The sequence below is a fragment of the Triticum urartu genome, chromosome 2A (assembly GCF_056163025.1).
Source record: "Triticum urartu cultivar PI428250 chromosome 2A, HENAU_Tu73, whole genome shotgun sequence".
NCBI lineage: Eukaryota > Viridiplantae > Streptophyta > Magnoliopsida > Poales > Poaceae > Triticum > Triticum urartu.
Genome location: NC_141874.1, coordinates 228,237,744 through 228,254,351, shown reverse-complemented (window position 1 = coordinate 228,254,351; position 16,608 = coordinate 228,237,744). Strand labels below are relative to the sequence as shown.

The window sequence follows — 16,608 nt, the reverse complement described above, 5'->3', positions numbered from 1 at the left end:
AGCTTCGACACAGATCTGGATGACTCTAAGTCACAAACCGGATACGTGTATATTTTGAATGGTGGGGCAGTAAGCTGGTGCAGTTGCAAGCAGAGCGTTGTGGCGGATCTACATGTGAAGCGGAGTACATGGCAGCCTCGGAGGCAGCACAAGAAGCAATCTGGGTGAAGGAGTTCATTACCGACCTAGGAGTCATACCCAATGCGTCGGGCCCGATGACTCTCTTCTGTGACAACACTGGAGCTATTGCCCTTGCCAAGGAGCCCAGGTTTCACAGGAAGACCAGGCATATCAAGCGTCGCTTCAACTCCATTCGTGAAAGTGTTCAAAATGGAGACATAGAGATTTGTAAAGTACATACGGACCTGAATGTGGTAGATCCATTGACTAAACCTCTCCCTAGAGCAAAACATGATCAACACCAGAACTGCATGGGTGTTCGATTCATCACAATGTAACTAGAATATTGACTCTAGTATAAGTGGGAGACTGTTGGAAATATGCCCTAGAGGCAATAATAAGATGGTTATTATTATATTTCTTTGTTCATGATAATTGTCTATTGTTCATGCTATAATTGTGTTATCCGGAAATCGTAATACATGTGTGAATACATAGACCACAACACGTCCCTGGTGAGCCTCTAGTTGACTAGCTCGTTGATCAAAAGGTAGTCATGGTTTCCTGACTATGGACATTGGATGTCATTGATAACGGGATCACATCATTAGGACAATGATGTGATGGACAAGACCCAATCCTAAGCATAGCTCAAAGATCATGTAGTTCGTTTGCTGTAGCTTTTCCGAATGTCAAGTATCATTTCCTTAGACCATGAGATTGTGCAACTCCCGGATACCGTAGGAGTGCCTTGGGTGTGTCAAACATCACAACGTAACTGGGTGACTATAAAGGTACACTACAGGTATCTTCGAAAGTGTCTGTTGGGTTGGCACGAATCGAGACCGGGATTTGTCACTCCGTGTGACGGAGAGGTATCTCTGGGCCCACTCGGTAACGCATCATCATAATGAGCTCAATGTGACCAAGTGGTTGATCACGGGATCATGCATTACGGCACGAGTAAAGTGACTTGCCGGTATCGAGATTGAACAAGATATTGGGATACCGACTATCGAGTCTCGGGCAAGTAACGTACTGATTGACAAAGGGAATTGTATACGGATTGATTGAATCCTTGACATCGTGGTTCTTCCGATGAGATCATCGTGGAGCATGTGGGAGACAACATGGGTATCCAGATCCCGTTGTTGGTTATTGACCGGAGAGGCGTCTCGGTCATGTCTGCATGTCTCCTGAACCCGTAGGATCTACACACTTAAGGTTCGGTGACGCTAGGGTTGTAGAGATATTAGTATGCAGTAACCCGAAAGTTGTTCGGAGTCCCGGATGAGATCCCGGACGTCACGAGGAGTTCCGGAATGGTCTGGAGGTAAAGATTTATATATAGGAAGTCAAGTTTCGGCTATCGGGAAGGTTTCGGGGTCTCCGGTATTGTACCGGGACCACCGGAAGGGTCCCGGGGGTCCACCGGGTGGGGCCACCTATCCTGGAGGGCCCCATGGGCTGAAGTGGGAGGGGAACCAGCCCCTGGTGGGCTGGTGCGCCCCCCTTGGGCCTCCCCTGCGCCTAGGGTTGGGAAACCCTAGGGGTGGGGGCGCCCCCCACTTGGCTTGGGGGAGAAGCCACCCCTTGGCCGCCGCCCCCTTGGAGATCCATCTCCTAGGGCCGGCGCCCCAAGGCCCCTATATAAAGAGGGGGGAAGAGAGGGCGGCCGCACCCCCTTGCTCTTGGCGCCTCCCTCTCCCTCCGTAACACCTCTCCTCCCCGCTTGCGCTTGGCGAATCCCTGCCGGGATCCTGCTGCATCCACCACCACGCCGTCGTGCTTCTGGATCTTCATCAACCTCTCCTTCCCCCTTGCTGGATCAAGAAGGAGGAGACGTCTTCCCAACCGTACGTGTGTTCAACACGGAGGTGTCGTCCGTTCGGCACTAGGTCATCGGTGATTTGGATCACGTCGAGTACGACTCCATAAACCCCGTTCTCTTGAACGCTTCCGCGCGCGATCTACAAGGGTATGTAGATGCACTCCTCTCTCCCTCGTTGCTAGATGACTCCATAGATTGATCTTGGTGATGCGTAGAAAATTTTAAAATTCTACCACGTTCCCCAACACAAGTCTGGATACCCCCGTTCCTAGAATGCCGACACTACCTAATATCAACCTGCAGTTGATTTTCTTCCCAATATCAACGTGCATTGCACGTGCTCATTTACTAGTATAACAAATGAACATGTTCTATGTTTTGTGCCAACATGATTATGGAGAAACATCGTAGTTGTTGCAACATTTTAGTGTAGTACAAAAAAACACATTTTTCGTTAGGCGTCAGTGCGCCTGCCCAAATGGGCCGGTCGCACCAGCAACGTCCGATCGAACAACCATTAGCCAAACGATTGTCTTCCTTCCTCCCCCAGACGTCTTCTTTCAAAAAAAAATCCCCATCGCACCACCATTAAGGAGCGAGCGACCGGCCTCGAAGCACCGCACACGCGTCCTCGCCTGTTGCTACCCTCGTCGTTGGTCACCATCATTGTCCTGTCGCCGGTCGCTAGTTTCGTGCATGCAGCAGCCCGCGCCTGCGGTTGCAGCTCCCCATGGCGACAACCGCAACTCCAGTGCGACGCTGCAACTCCAGCTGCAGCCGGCTGTCCTCGTCGCTGGTTGCAGCATCAAAATGGCACAACTGCGTCGCTCAAAACCAAAAAAAGCGATGGTAGCAAAAACCTTTGTTGGTTCTACCAAAACAAACACATGGTGGAAGCAAGAAATGGGGCACGGTTCCAACAAAAAACACGTACACGGTGGAACCAAAAAACATGTGACGCTGGTTCCAGCAAAAACACGATATGGTGAAAGCAAAATGAGATACCTGTTCCAGCAAAATCAAGACGGTGGTAGCAAAAAATGGGTTGTTTCCGGCAAAATCCGAAGACAGTAGTAACAAAAAGTGGGGTTGATTGTAGCAAAAAAAATAAACTGTTTGCTTGTGCGTGTAGTGGGTGAAGCACCACCATCGGGCCGTGGTCACCACCGTCGTGGGATAGCCCCCACTGGTTGGAGCAGATCCTGTCGCCAGTGGTAGCTTTCCCACTGCCGGCTGCAGCAAAATCACAACACCATTGCCGCCGCCGGACGCAACAATTGACAACGCTAATAGTAGGAAAACTCAAAACATTGGTAGCAAAAAAGTGGTAGAATGACCAAACAAATATATGGTGGCAAGAAAAATTGTTGGTTCCAGTAAAAACAGATGGTGGTGGTATCAAAAAATGGTATATTAGTTACACCAAATGAAAAATATGGTAGCGGAATTTTGGATTGGTTCCAGCAAAAACCGAAGATGGTGAAAGCAAAAAATTGGCACACTGGTTCCAGCAAAAGAAACAATCGTGATAGCAAAAAAGGATTGGTTGGTTCCAGCAAAAAAAAGAAGATGATGGCAGCAAAATTTGGAGTTGCTTCTGGCAAAAATAAAACGCCAAATCTCCATCACTTGTCGCCAGGGTTCCAACATCCCAACGTCGACCGCTGCGGGTCTCCAGCGCTTGTCACCACCACGCCCAACACCGATGGGCGTTGGTTTGCATCACTTATTCCGAGAGGGAAAGGGGTGGGGGGATAGCCACATCCACCGCGGGCTAGAAAAGAAACAAAAGTGGGCGGCGGCCATGGCCGACCAACGTAGCCTGTCGCCGGTGAGGAAAGGCAAGCATCTACAAAGAGGAAGAGGAGAGAGAGCGAGCTCACAATGCAAAAAGGAGATGCGCTCGCGCGAGCAGTAGAATGAGTGGATCTCGTTCGCCCCCTGAAGAAATAAGGTAAAAGGGGAGGCGGTTGTTTGGTGGTGGACCCACGTGCGGACGAGCGGGTCGCGGAGTGAGCGGTGTGACCGACCGAAACTCGGCCGATCAACCGCATGCAAATGTTTCCCTTTTCATTATTCTTTTTGTACAGTGCCACTAAAATGAAAAGATACCCCATTCTTATGTAATGTGTTTTATTTTCAGCTACTATTATTAAATGAAAATACTTCATATCTCATTATTGATAAATGATTGAACAAGAAAAGTAGTTACATTGATGATTTGATTGTACATATCAAGTGTGCAGCCCTATGTTTTGGAAGAAAAAAACATAATTAGGCATGTTTCGTGATAACTAATCAGGTACTATCAACTTCATTCTGATAGCACTACTCATTAAAATTGCCATACGAAACGTTTGATTTGTCATGATCAAATCCCGAATGTTCCAAATTTATCATTTTGGACTACTAAAGATGTCCCTAAAGAGCCGGATTCGTTGCCGCAAGCAAAGAGAAGTCAGTCGATCGGTGTATCCAACAATAGGATGCAAAAGCAATGAATCGGCATCGCTTTCATTCCTGTCTGTCACGCTCGACGACGAACCTTAGCATGGGAACTCCATGGATTAATCAAGGCTGGCTTCACACATGACGTGACACACACCGGCTGTTCCTTCCGGAGCACAACCCGGCTGTTCCTTCCGGAGCACAATTCCCCGCTCCCGCTGACCCGGTCCTACCCCTGCGGCTGCAGTTCCTTCCCGCTCTTTCCTCTCCCCATGACCGACTTAACCCCACAACCCAACGCCCCCAAACCCCGGCCCGACTTTAAAATTCACCCAAACCACCCACCCCACCTCTCGCCCTTCCTCCGTTTCCGCGCCGCCGCCGCCGCCGCCGCCCCGCGCGATGCCTCGCCGAAACGGGAAGAATGCATCTGGTAAGTCGCCTCCTTACGCTGAACCCATCGACTCCCACCCCTCAAGCCCTGACTCCCCCGCCTCCCATCGCAGGCTCCGGCGGCAGCCGTCGCCGCCGGCGCAACGACGACGACGACGAGAGCGTCCCCTCCGATAACACCTCCGACTCCGACTTCGTCGCTGATATGGAGGACGAGGTGGCGGACGACGACGAGGAGTTTGCCTCCGATGAAGATGCCCCTGCGCCCGCGGTGGTGATCGAGGTGGTGGCGCCGCGTCCGGTGCTGTCGCCACGGCCGCCCAAGTCCAAGTGGAGGCGGAAGAAGAAGAAGGGGAAGCGCGACGAGGACGGCCCGCCCCTGCCGTGGGAAGAGTGGGAGGAGGCTAATACCAAGTGGCTCGACGAGCGCGCCGGGGCAGTGGAGGAGACGGACGCCCCGGCCGCTGGGGTGGTGCCGACCGCGGAGCCGGCCCCGGAGGTGCTGCTCCAGTTGCTGCGCTTCCAGAAGGAGTGGCTCGCGTGGGCGCTGGCGCAGGAGGCCTCGGTTTCGCGCGGCGGCATCCTCGCCGACGAGATGGGGATGGGGAAGACCATCCAGGGTATCGCGCTCGTCCTCACCGCGCGCCGGCTCCGTCCCCCCGGCTCGCCCCCGCCCCCGCCACCGTCCTCGTCACTGGGCCTCCCGATGCGCCGGGTAGGGTGCACCCTTGTGATCTGCCCCGTGGTGGCCGTCATCCAGTGGGCGCAGGAGATCGAGCGGCACACGGCCAAAGGCAGCGCGCGCGTGCTGCTCTACCATGGCGCTCGGCGGGGCTCTCAGAAGTACGATTTCGACACCTTCGACTTCGTGGTCACCACCTACTCCACCATTGAGGCGGACTACCGGAAGCACATAATGCCACCCAAGATTCGGTGTGACTACTGCAATAAACAGTTTTACCCCGAGAAGCTGAAGATTCACTTGAGATATTACTGTGGGCCCGATGCTCTTCGTACTGAGAAGCAGGCGAAGCAGGAGAGCAAGAAGTGGGCTGACACCAAAGTGAAGGGGAAAGGGAAGGGGAAAGGGAAGAGGAAAAGTGGTATTGAGGAGGAGGAAGAGGATTTTGAGGAATTGGGTAGCAAATCCAGGGGCAAGTCACCTCTACACTCAGTGCGGTGGGAGCGGATTATCTTAGATGAGGTGATCATATGCCCTTTCCTGCTGCATTTTTTATGATTCAACATTATAATAAACTGCATGTATAGATATGAATTCTCAGGAAGTAATCGATTTTTAAATGGAACACTTAGTTGTGGTCAATACCGCCAATCTGCCATGTGGCTGTACTACTTCTTAACAGTGTAACCCCGTTTTCTTCGACTAAGCATGATTTTGGATTGTAGGGATCAAACATAGCAAATTCATATCCTAAGCAAGAAAGGATCACAGTGTTTTCTTTTGACTCGTAGCTAGGTGCACTCTGTATGTTTGGATGAAGAACATTAAGTTGACTTTATACTATCTGATTTGGGGGACTTATTTAAATTGTAGCCTCCATCTGAACTTGCTACTGTATCCTTTGGCAATGCATAACATGATATAACATATTATTTCTACAGCATTTCAACATTCTACTGTCATAGGTGATATACTAGAAGTTCTAATAGCTTCATCATTATTATGATAAGAGCTCTTGTTCTAGTATTTTGACCAATAATCTGTTCCTGTACATCTGGTTGTTCTTTGTTATATAGTTTTGGTGATGACACTTGCAAGAATAAGAACTCTACTATTTGGTTTCTATCATATATTTGTAAAAATTAACATAACGTATGATAGGTGTACTTGCTGTATTGCATTGTAGTGCATTAAGTTGCACACAAGTGTTTTTCTGCTAATCTAAATCTATTTATTAATAGTCGGCACACCATGTTGACATCATGAAGCATAAAAGCTGAATGAGCAGTTCTGCAAAATCCACAAAGTTTATAGCTCTGAATTTGATACCAAGGTCTTTTTTTCCCTGGCAAGTTTATTCTGGTATTACTGAATGCTCCTGTCGTGTTGGTGTTTTCCAACATGATGATGTTGGCCAGCAGCCTAGTTTCATGTCTAAAAGGAAGCTTGTCCAGCAGTACTTGTCCCATTTCGAAATATATTACTTTCTGTACACATGTTTCGGTAGATAATAGAGATGCATATTATGTTTTATCAAGTGGACAGTTTCTAGGTGTGTTGCTATCGGCTTAGTGTTTTCTGTTCATCATTACAATGTTTTATGAAATTTCAAGGATTGAGACCAATTTGTGTACTTGAGACACACAGCTGTGTTCTCACTACACATTGATTTCTTTGTCTTTTTAGATGAGTATATCTTCCAATCTTTTAATATTTTCCTAAAGTAAAATTCAACAATGATTGACCTGTTTCTTTTCAAAAATGATTCATTCCCTCCATGTTCTTTTCTGCAGGCTCACTTCATAAAAGATAGACGATGCAATACTGCAAGGGCAGTTTTTGCATTGGAATCGGAATACAAGTGGGCTCTGAGTGGGACACCATTGCAGAATCGTGTTGGAGAGCTTTACTCGCTGGTTTGTAACTAACGTCTGAAGATCCTGACCAATTTTCTTTTACCTCCTCTATTCTTACTGTTGTTTTCTCAGATTCGTTTCTTGCAAATCTTTCCCTACTCGAACTACTTCTGCAAGGACTGTGACTGTCAGATACTAGATACCAAGTAAGATCTGCCTCTACTAGTAGTATCTGATGATTGAACTAATTTGTTATTAATAAGTGTAAATTTAATTAAAAAACTGTTCATTTGTCAACTCTATCACGTAACCATACTCCAGTTTTGGAAGGACATTATCGTTTAAAACAGTTATGATCTATAGGGCCCATTGGTCAACCACACAGCAGTCCAGTTACACTGATGGGCTCTAGTCGTTTGGCTCTGCCCTATAGGGCCCACCAGCCAACCATACGTACATCACAATACCATTTGATTTATTCTGTACCAATTGTGTGGCCTACGGATGGGCTTATAACTGTTGGAAGATTAAAAATGTAGTTCTGTAAAATGTTACATGCTATAAAGAGGTAGTTTCTGAAATGTACTCTAGTATGATTGTAAACAAGGTTACTGTTGCAACATTGTAGTTGTATCACACCAGGTTACGAGTTGCTGCTGTTCCCATTGTTATTTCTTCGTTTTAGTTATTGCCTCCTAATCTCCTGTAGTATGAAGAAAAAATGCGACTGTGGTCACTCATCCGTCAGGCACTTTTGCTGGTGGAATAAGGTCAGTTACATGGTTCTATATGTCCCTTATTTTGACATATTTTTCATTTGTGACATCATATTTGCTAAAAAGTCATTTTTTTAACAGTACATAGCGACACCAATACTGTATGGATCCGCGAGTTTTGAGGGCAGAAGAGCCATGACTCTTCTCAAGGAGAAAGTCTTGAAGGGCATAGTGTTAAGGCGGACAAAAATAGGCCGAGCTGCAGATCTTGCTCTTCCACCGAAGACTGTAAGTCTGCACAACATGTTATGTACACAATGAATGTAATGCTTCCTCGTCTATAGTTGTACCAGTTGCAAGAAGTTTAACTTCAACATGTTAGGTGACATTGAGGCGGGACTCTTTTGATAGAAATGAAATGGAATTTTATGAAGCCTTATATACTCAAAGCTGCACGCAGTTTGATTCGTGAGTCTTCCTTTCCTTCCTACTTATTATGTAGTGATACCATATGGATTATTCAGTAGACATCGTTTGATTATTATGCTGCTTCTGCAAAAGTTGAAAATCCAGTTTCATTTGAACAAGAATCTTCTTTACTACTCCCTCCGTCCGGTGAAGAGTGTACATCTAGAAATTTTAGGACAAATTATGAAGTTAAGTAAATTATGCATTGGAAATGTGCAAGCCACCATCTCTCCCCTCTTTAATTACCCAACCCCCAATGAGCTAAGTGCATGTAAAAACTAAGAAGACCATGTGTAGATTGCTATTGGTCTTGATTACCGTGTGATGAGAGAGAAGTATTTTTTTCTATTTTAAAGTGCATTGGAAAGATAGAAGTACACTCTTTTGTGGACAAATTTTGAAGCCAAACGTACACTCTTCACCGGACGGAGGGAGTAGCTTCAAACAGCTTTGATTTGCAATACATCATAACAAAGTGCCATTGTTATTGGTTAGAGCTCATCCATTTGTTTTGGCTCTGGATTTAATTAAACACCAATTCCTCTGGACTGGAGTTGTACTTACAACGGATACAAGGTGCATTGCAAAGAGATTCTGCTTCTAGTTTCATGGTTACATCCAATACGATGTAGCAGTTTTTTAATCACTGGATGCCATTGTAAAGTAGCTTACGTATGCAAATGCCCCTTTATATTTCCTCTTTTGAAAAATTTATGGTTTTTCAGATAATCTCTTCACTCTGTTTTCTCCAGGTATGTTGTAGCTGGAACGTTGCTGAACAACTATGCCCATATCTTTGACCTCCTCACAAGGTTGAGACAGGTGTGCACATAATTATTTGGATATCCTTAGAATTCCTTATGGGTGCAACAAGCAAGTTTAATCGGCTATAGTCTATGTTACCATGCCGTTTTTTCCCTATAGAATTGCACTCTTAATTATTTCTCTTTGTTGAAGTAACATGTTGACTGTTCCAACCAAATTGTAGGCTGTTGATCATCCATACCTTGTTGCATTTTCCAAGACAGCAGAATCTCAGGAAGGATGCAAAAATCAACAAAATGGTCCCATGGAAAGCCAGTGTGGAATATGTCATGAATTGGCAGAAGATGTGGTGGTTAGTAGGTTGCCCCTAGAAAGTCATTTAAGCTCATGCATTGTTTTCCACTGGTTATCTTCAACATATGAACTTTCCTTTCAAGGTTACGTCTTGTGATCATGTATTCTGCAAGACTTGTTTGATGGAGTACTCTGCAACTTTGGGGAATGTTTCATGTCCATCTTGTTCAAATCCTCTTACCGTTGACTTAACAACGGAAAATTCGAGAAGAAAGGTCCCTGCAAATTTGAAGGGTGGCAAACGCTCAGGAATACTAGGCAGACTACAAAGCCTAGCAGATTTCAAGACAAGTACGAAAATTGATGCATTGGTAAGTTGGATAACTTGGTCAGCAGTTGTTTGCAGCTAATCTGAATGTTGACATGCTTGGTGTGTAGGGGAGTGAATTCTGTCAACAAACTCTTATCTCTTATGCATAGTGGTAACATTGAAAGTTCTAGAAACTGTTTTTGCCTTAATGAAACAAGGGTGGCAGCTTCAGTATCTTGGCAAGAGCTGGTGGTAACCAGCCGTTTATTATTATTATTATTATTATTATTATTATTATTATTATTATTATTATTATTATTATTAGGTAGATATTTTGTATTGGCTAAACTAATTAATCTCTATGAAGAGAACAAGTATCCTGCAACTAGCTAATTTCAGCTCTGTTCTCTCATTGGCTTAATATATTTCATGACATCACTGGAACACCCATGGCATGAAACTAACCTTGATGCAATTATCCTATAAAAAAACCTTGATACAATTATAAGCCTTTTGGTATGGAGGGGTGTCTGGAGGATGATGAAATGGTTCTTTTAAGTCTAGTGTAATTATGGTTCTTTTAAGTCAGCACTAGGCATACGTCAAGAGTGGACCATGATATGTGCAAAACAATATTGACGTTTTTTAAATGCAGCGAGAAGAGATAAGAAACATGATTGAGCATGATGGTTCTGCAAAAGGGATTGTTTTCAGCCAGTTCACATCGTTCTTGGATTTGATTGAATTCTCCCTGCAGAGGGTAAAGTATCGAGAAACTTTTACTTATATTTAACATTGCATTGCATTGTTTATGGACAAATGTAATAATTTATAAGATGGTTTAACAGTCTGGCATCAAGTGTGTGCAACTTAATGGGAAAATGAACATGGTGGAGAAGGGGAGAGCTATAGATACCTTCATAAATGACCCAGATTGCAGGATTTTCCTGATGAGCCTGAAAGCGGGAGGAGTAGCTCTTAATCTTACTGTAGCATCTCATGTAAGCTAGTGCATATCCTCCTCCTTTATTTATGTCTAGTTAGACAGCAATAACCCATGTAGTTGCTCAGCGTTCAAAATAAGCAGAACGATCCAGTTGATGCTGCCTGCTTCCTGCTTATATATATATATGTATATAACCTGGTGGATGATAGGTTTTCTTGATGGATCCTTGGTGGAATCCAGCAGTGGAGAGCCAAGCACAGGATCGAATCCACCGAATCGGACAATTCAAGCCTATTAGGTAATTTGCTATGCTAATTAAAATGGACACTGAATTATACCGCCTCCTTTATCTGACTTGGCATATATGATTTGACTGACACAGAAGCACGAGGTTTGTGATCAAGGACACAGTTGAAGAGCGCATCCTGCAACTGCAAGAGAAGAAGCAGCTTGTGTTCGATGGGTAAATCTCGTTTCGTCCTCAGCCATCCTTGGGTCGGGTGGATGGGATGATGTTGGCTGATACATTCCTGCTGTCCTTTTTGCAGCACCGTGGGTGACTCGCCAGAGGCCATGTCAAAGCTTACAGAGGCTGACCTGAAGTTCCTGTTCCAAAACTAGCTCGTCTTGTTTCCCCGATGATGTTCCGGAGCCGCATAGGAAGGAGGAATACATACATCCGTCAGGCAGCGCCCGAGGCCAGCAGCAGGACGCTTGCCTCGCATATTGACTACAGCCAGCCCTAGGGATCATGAGTTTTGGATGGCGTACTCTGTAGTTTTGGACTTGGGAACAACATGGGTTCTATCCAGTTTACTTGTTTGGGAACGGCAAAAGCAAAACACGGGCGCTTGTATATTGGGACCATGGGTCTGTGGATTGGACGGCCCTGCTTAGCTAAGCTACCGACGAACAAAACGCACAGGATCAGCGGTCAGCGCGTACCTTGCTTGCGACAGCAGCCTATAGAGTGGCCATATTGGGCAGTTGCACTCCTGCTCATGAATATAGCATTACATTAGGGAAAAGACTTAATGAATTTCTAAGTCTCTGAAATCAGCAATATCACGATAGCTACTTTGCATGATTGTGCTAGTCACCACATTGATCACAAAAATATATGGTATACACCCCTGTAAAGATGGCATGACATAGTCCAAAACATATGTAGAGCTCATGCTCATAGAAGGCACACATTAATCATGACAAAAATGACAAATGTTCATAAACTGATAAGAAATGGCACCTAACATTTTATAGCACTCTTGCATCAACAATTAGGAGATAAAGATGGACTCAAGCAAGCATGGTGCAATGGAACAAAATGAAGAGGACATCATGATGGACATTTCGATATATCATGCATGCAAAACGGAGTTACGATGACAGAGTTATGATGCGATGAACATGGCCTGAAAATAACACAGATCTGGGACTTCGCAGAAATTTACCCTCCGGGAAGTCAATGGGACGGGGACGTTTCGGGATGACCGAGAGGCGTTTGGTTCGCGGAACCTCACGGATCCAGGACGGAGGTATGCAGTGGGACGACGCCGAGCGGGACGGGGCGGTGCAGCGAAGGCGTTTGGATCGACGGACGCCAACGACCCTGGACGACGGCGTACAGCCGGGCGAAGCAGAGGAGGCCCGAGGCCATGGCGACGGAGGGCAAGGGCGGCAGACCTCCGGCGAAGGTTGGCGGCGGCGGCGCGCTCCGGGAGGCGGCGCGAGGCGATGGGCGGAGAGTCGGTGCGCTCCGGCGAGCAGCACAGCGTCGAGGCCGGACGCGGGCGGGAACTGAGGCCGGCGCCGGCGGGAGGCGGTGGCGGCGGGCAACGCCGGCGAGGGCGCGGTGGCGCCGGGCGAAGGAGCGAGCCGGGCGGTTGGCGGCGGTGAACGGGCGAGCGGCGGCGGCGCGCGGGCCTCGGCGGCGGAGATCCGGGCCCGGGCGGGTCCCGGATGGGCTCGGCGGGCCGCGGGGGAGAGAGGCCCGTCGGAGTGAGGTGGCGCAGCAGGATTGGAGGAGGCGGTGGCGCTGACGTGGCGTCTTCTGGTTGGTCGGGATGAGATGGTCGGCGGACATGTCCGGCGCGGACGGATGTGTCCGGTGGCGCGGTGGAGAAGGGGCTAGGGTTCATCTGCGCGAAATTTTGGAAAGGCATATATATATATATATATGTAAATAGAGGGAGTTAAAAGAGTTTAAATGAGAAACGGTTTTCGGCCACATGATCATAATCAAACGACTGAATGATGGAGAGAGTTATGACTGCACGCACGCATATGCTAAGCCTGTGCTTTTGCCGTCGATCTCGAGGACAGGCTTGATGCCAGTCTTTTCGTCTTCTCTGCCACATGTGCCCTGTTAAACTCTAGCCGGGACTACACAGTCCCGTATCGTCTGTGTGGTTCCTTAAAAAATTCTAACGACAGCCAAGACCATCCGTAAGATTTGGGAATGGGAAGGCATGCGGCCGCGGGTGTGAATTATCGGGCCTAATCATTCATCGCTGTGATTGCTCGCGCTTGCTTTGTGTCTCTGCTGTCTGCCGATCTAGCTAGCAAAACAGAACCACGTGTGGGGACCAAACCAAGCGGCTGCAGTTGTGCGACACTCGTTTCTGCCGACAGGCTCTCCCTACCCAGAAAACTGAACGCCACGGACCACGGAAGGCGATTACTTGGGGAGGTAAATACACCGTAGGTCACAGATTTGCACACTAGTTTGCTGTACAAACTTATAAAACTAAGGCTAGTCACAGTGGGAAGTAACTTCCTAGTGTAAAGTAACATACAAATAGTATCATACTCCCTCCGTTTCTAAATACTTGTCTTTCTAGACATTTCAAATAACTACTATATACGGATGTATGTAGACATATTTTAGAGTGTAGATTCACTCATTTTGCTCTGTATGTAGTCACTTATTGAAATGCCTAGAAAGACAAGTATTTAGGAACGGAGGGAGTAGATGATAATATTTATTATATCATAGACTTATTTTGTTTTGGGTTGCGTTATGTTACAGTAACCTATTATGTTACTCCAAACATCTCTCTTCTCATTAACCCCATGCCACAAAAGAAACATGTTTTGAAATACGCTATGTTACTTGCTAAGTTACTCCCACTATGACCAGCATAAATGATATCCCGTGCGTTGCTGCGGTAACTTTATTAAAAAATATAAATAGTTGCTAAAAAATAACTAAATCTAATGAAAAAAATATAAGCTTAAAAATCAATAAAAGAAAGTCTCTAAAAATAGAATATAAATTTTGAATTTGAATTAATGTTAAAAATATCATTTCGAACAAAAATGTGAAGGATGACTAACATGCATGTACGATCTTGCACCGTTACATGCATAGCACAGACTTTTTTTGTGTGCAGAAAATGCATAGCATAGACTAATGTAAAAATAATTGTAATTTATGAGTTTGCTTATATGACAGATTTTGTATGACTTAGTGAGAGGGAAGAGTTAAATGCATGGCGTTAGTGGAAGAGAGATTCAATGCATGGGCTTAGTGGGACGCTCGCTTATATAACAAATTTTACATGGCTTAGTGGGAGAGAGATTCAATGCATGGGCTTAGTGGGGACGATGAGGCAGATACTTTGCATGTTGAAAGAATTGGGATTAACTTCTTAAAAATGTAAGATGTAAGATATGTGTTTTCGGACAGCGAACTTATCCGATCGTTTAAATACAATGCTTCCTCCCGTATCCAGTCGTATCTCGCGCTTACATGGTAGGGATCCACTGTCCGTGGCTGGTAGTGGCTGCACTGGATTTTTTCTTCAAAAAACAACCTTGCATTTTTTTCGGCGCACATAGAGTCCCTCAAATAAATGAAAAAAAAGGAGGGGGCGGGTGGTTTTGAACACATGACCACTGCTAGTAGGCTCATGCGTACATCCACCAAACTAATGTCATTTTCACATTCTACTTGCACAATTTAGCTTTATATATCATTTCAAGACTAACCTGAAAAAATTAAAGGCAAAATCTAACCAAATAATGCACCCACAAAGAAAAAATTCTAACCAAATAATAAGGAACCCCACGGTTTGAACCTGTAAACTCATGGTGGCTCGTCGCGTGTGACTTATTTATTTTGTCCGTTCTTATTTCGTTGATTTGTCCAAAAAATTACGTAAATTCATTCTGCATTATATATTTTCTTTTATCTATATTTTTAAATTATAAAATATTCGAATTCAAAAAAAAATAGTTGACTTGTCCAAAATATTACATGCATTCACAGTACATTATATTTCCTGTTATCTAGATTTTTAAATTTAAAATTATCTGAATTCAAATAAAAATTCCATCGATTTGTCCCAAAGAATTTACATACACACATTCTGCGCTATATTTTCTTTTATCTAGATATTTATAATTAACATCATTTGATTTCAAACACAAATTTAGTTGTTTTTTCTGTAAAAAATACGTACATTCATACTGCGCCATATTTCCTTTGTTCCAGATTTTTAAATTTAAAAGTATTTGAATTCAAACAAAAATTTCATTGATTTATCCCAAAGAATTTATGTATATTCATTCTGCGCTGTATTTTCTATATCTAGATTTTAATTTCTTTTTGAATTCAAACAATAATTTTGTTGATTTGTCCGAAAGAATTTAAGGAATTTTGACCATTTGAAGGATCTCTTATAACAATGTAAAATGGAAAGGCAATATAAAGGATGCACAAGATACAACAGAATAAGGAAAGAAATAACCATATAAATATATTTATTATCCCTTTGACACATCACGTATTCACGTGTGCTCTCCGGATTGTTAGCATAGGCACGAGCGACCACGAGGTCACATACATATTCGAACCTGGCGGCTCCCCTTTTATTGGTTATATAAATTTCGTCTTATTTTTTTCTGTCTGTCCTCATATAGTATATAAAAATTTGTCGTGAAACTGTGATATGAACCGTTATTATGATATATCGGCTCAGTCTTTCGGAGGTGCTCATAGGGGTAGAGTATGCGTGGCACTTCGCACCACCGCCGCACTTCACAGCCGCCGCTTCCGCTTGCGCCGCCGCCTGCGCTGCCGAGCCGCACCGCCGCCCGATCCGCCGCTGCCTCTCGCCCGAGCCACCGCCGCCGAAACCGCCTCCCCCGCCATCGCCGGAGATCCGCCGCCGCCGACGTTGAATCGGTAAAAACCGCCGTCGAACCGCCCGGTCCTTTTCGGTTTTCCTTTAAAAAAACCCGATCTATTTTAGTTATTTAGAGAACGTTCGTTGTTTAAGCCTCTGGAGCGAACGGTTTTCATCGTTTAGGTTCTATAGCGAACGTTCGTCTGATTCGTTTATGTTTCGTAGCCAGGGACCTAGATGCAATTAGTTTTCTTACACATTAGCCCCTGTTTTTCAATCTCTCACAACTTTTTACTCGTTTGTCCAAATCCAATAAAACCAACGTTCACTTCTTCGTCATGATCTCAACTATCCAGAGAACTTATTAAATCAACTTTTTGAAATTTTAAAATTTGAATTAGATCAGATTTGAATTCAACCTTGTTTTGGCTATAACTTGAGTTTTATAACTCTGAATTAATTGATTCTTTTTGAAAATCGAAACTCTTGACATGTACTTTCTGTTAATATCAAAATCACACAATTTTGTTGTTGTTAAAAATATGTCCATGAGTTTTATTTGATGGTTTTGAAGTTTTCCGAAGTATTTTTTTTCTTCGTTCTTTTGGATCTTTTGAGTGATTGCTTATGTGTGGTTACCATTGCTTGCT

At 44.9% G+C, this 16,608-nt stretch overlaps 1 protein-coding gene across 1 annotated transcript; it reads left to right on the top strand.

The window, feature by feature from the left end:
• The first annotated feature begins 4,643 nt into the window (after positions 1 to 4,643).
• Positions 4,644 to 11,916, top strand: LOC125537262 (Helicase protein with RING/U-box domain-containing protein). Its single transcript, XM_048700555.2, has 15 exons — positions 4,644 to 4,832; positions 4,906 to 5,996; positions 7,268 to 7,390; positions 7,463 to 7,536; positions 8,040 to 8,100; positions 8,188 to 8,334; positions 8,429 to 8,514; positions 9,267 to 9,336; positions 9,503 to 9,631; positions 9,717 to 9,944; positions 10,539 to 10,643; positions 10,732 to 10,884; positions 11,039 to 11,127; positions 11,212 to 11,292; positions 11,378 to 11,916. The coding sequence occupies exons 1-15, from the start codon at positions 4,802 to 4,804 to the stop codon at positions 11,448 to 11,450; spliced, it is 2,541 nt and encodes an 846-aa protein (XP_048556512.1). The 5' UTR covers positions 4,644 to 4,801; the 3' UTR covers positions 11,451 to 11,916.
• Positions 11,917 to 16,608: the final 4,692 nt, after the last annotated feature.

Bases quoted from the DNA above. Each gene is read 5' to 3' on its own strand.
- LOC125537262 (XM_048700555.2), top strand. From the start codon at position 4,802: ATGCCTCGCCGAAACGGGAAGAATGCATCTG. The intron at 4,833-4,905 runs GTAAGTCGCCTC...CTCCCATCGCAG, and splicing joins AAACGGGAAGAATGCATCTG to GCTCCGGCGGCAGCCGTCGC. The intron at 9,632-9,716 runs GTTAGTAGGTTG...TTTCCTTTCAAG, and splicing joins AATTGGCAGAAGATGTGGTG to GTTACGTCTTGTGATCATGT.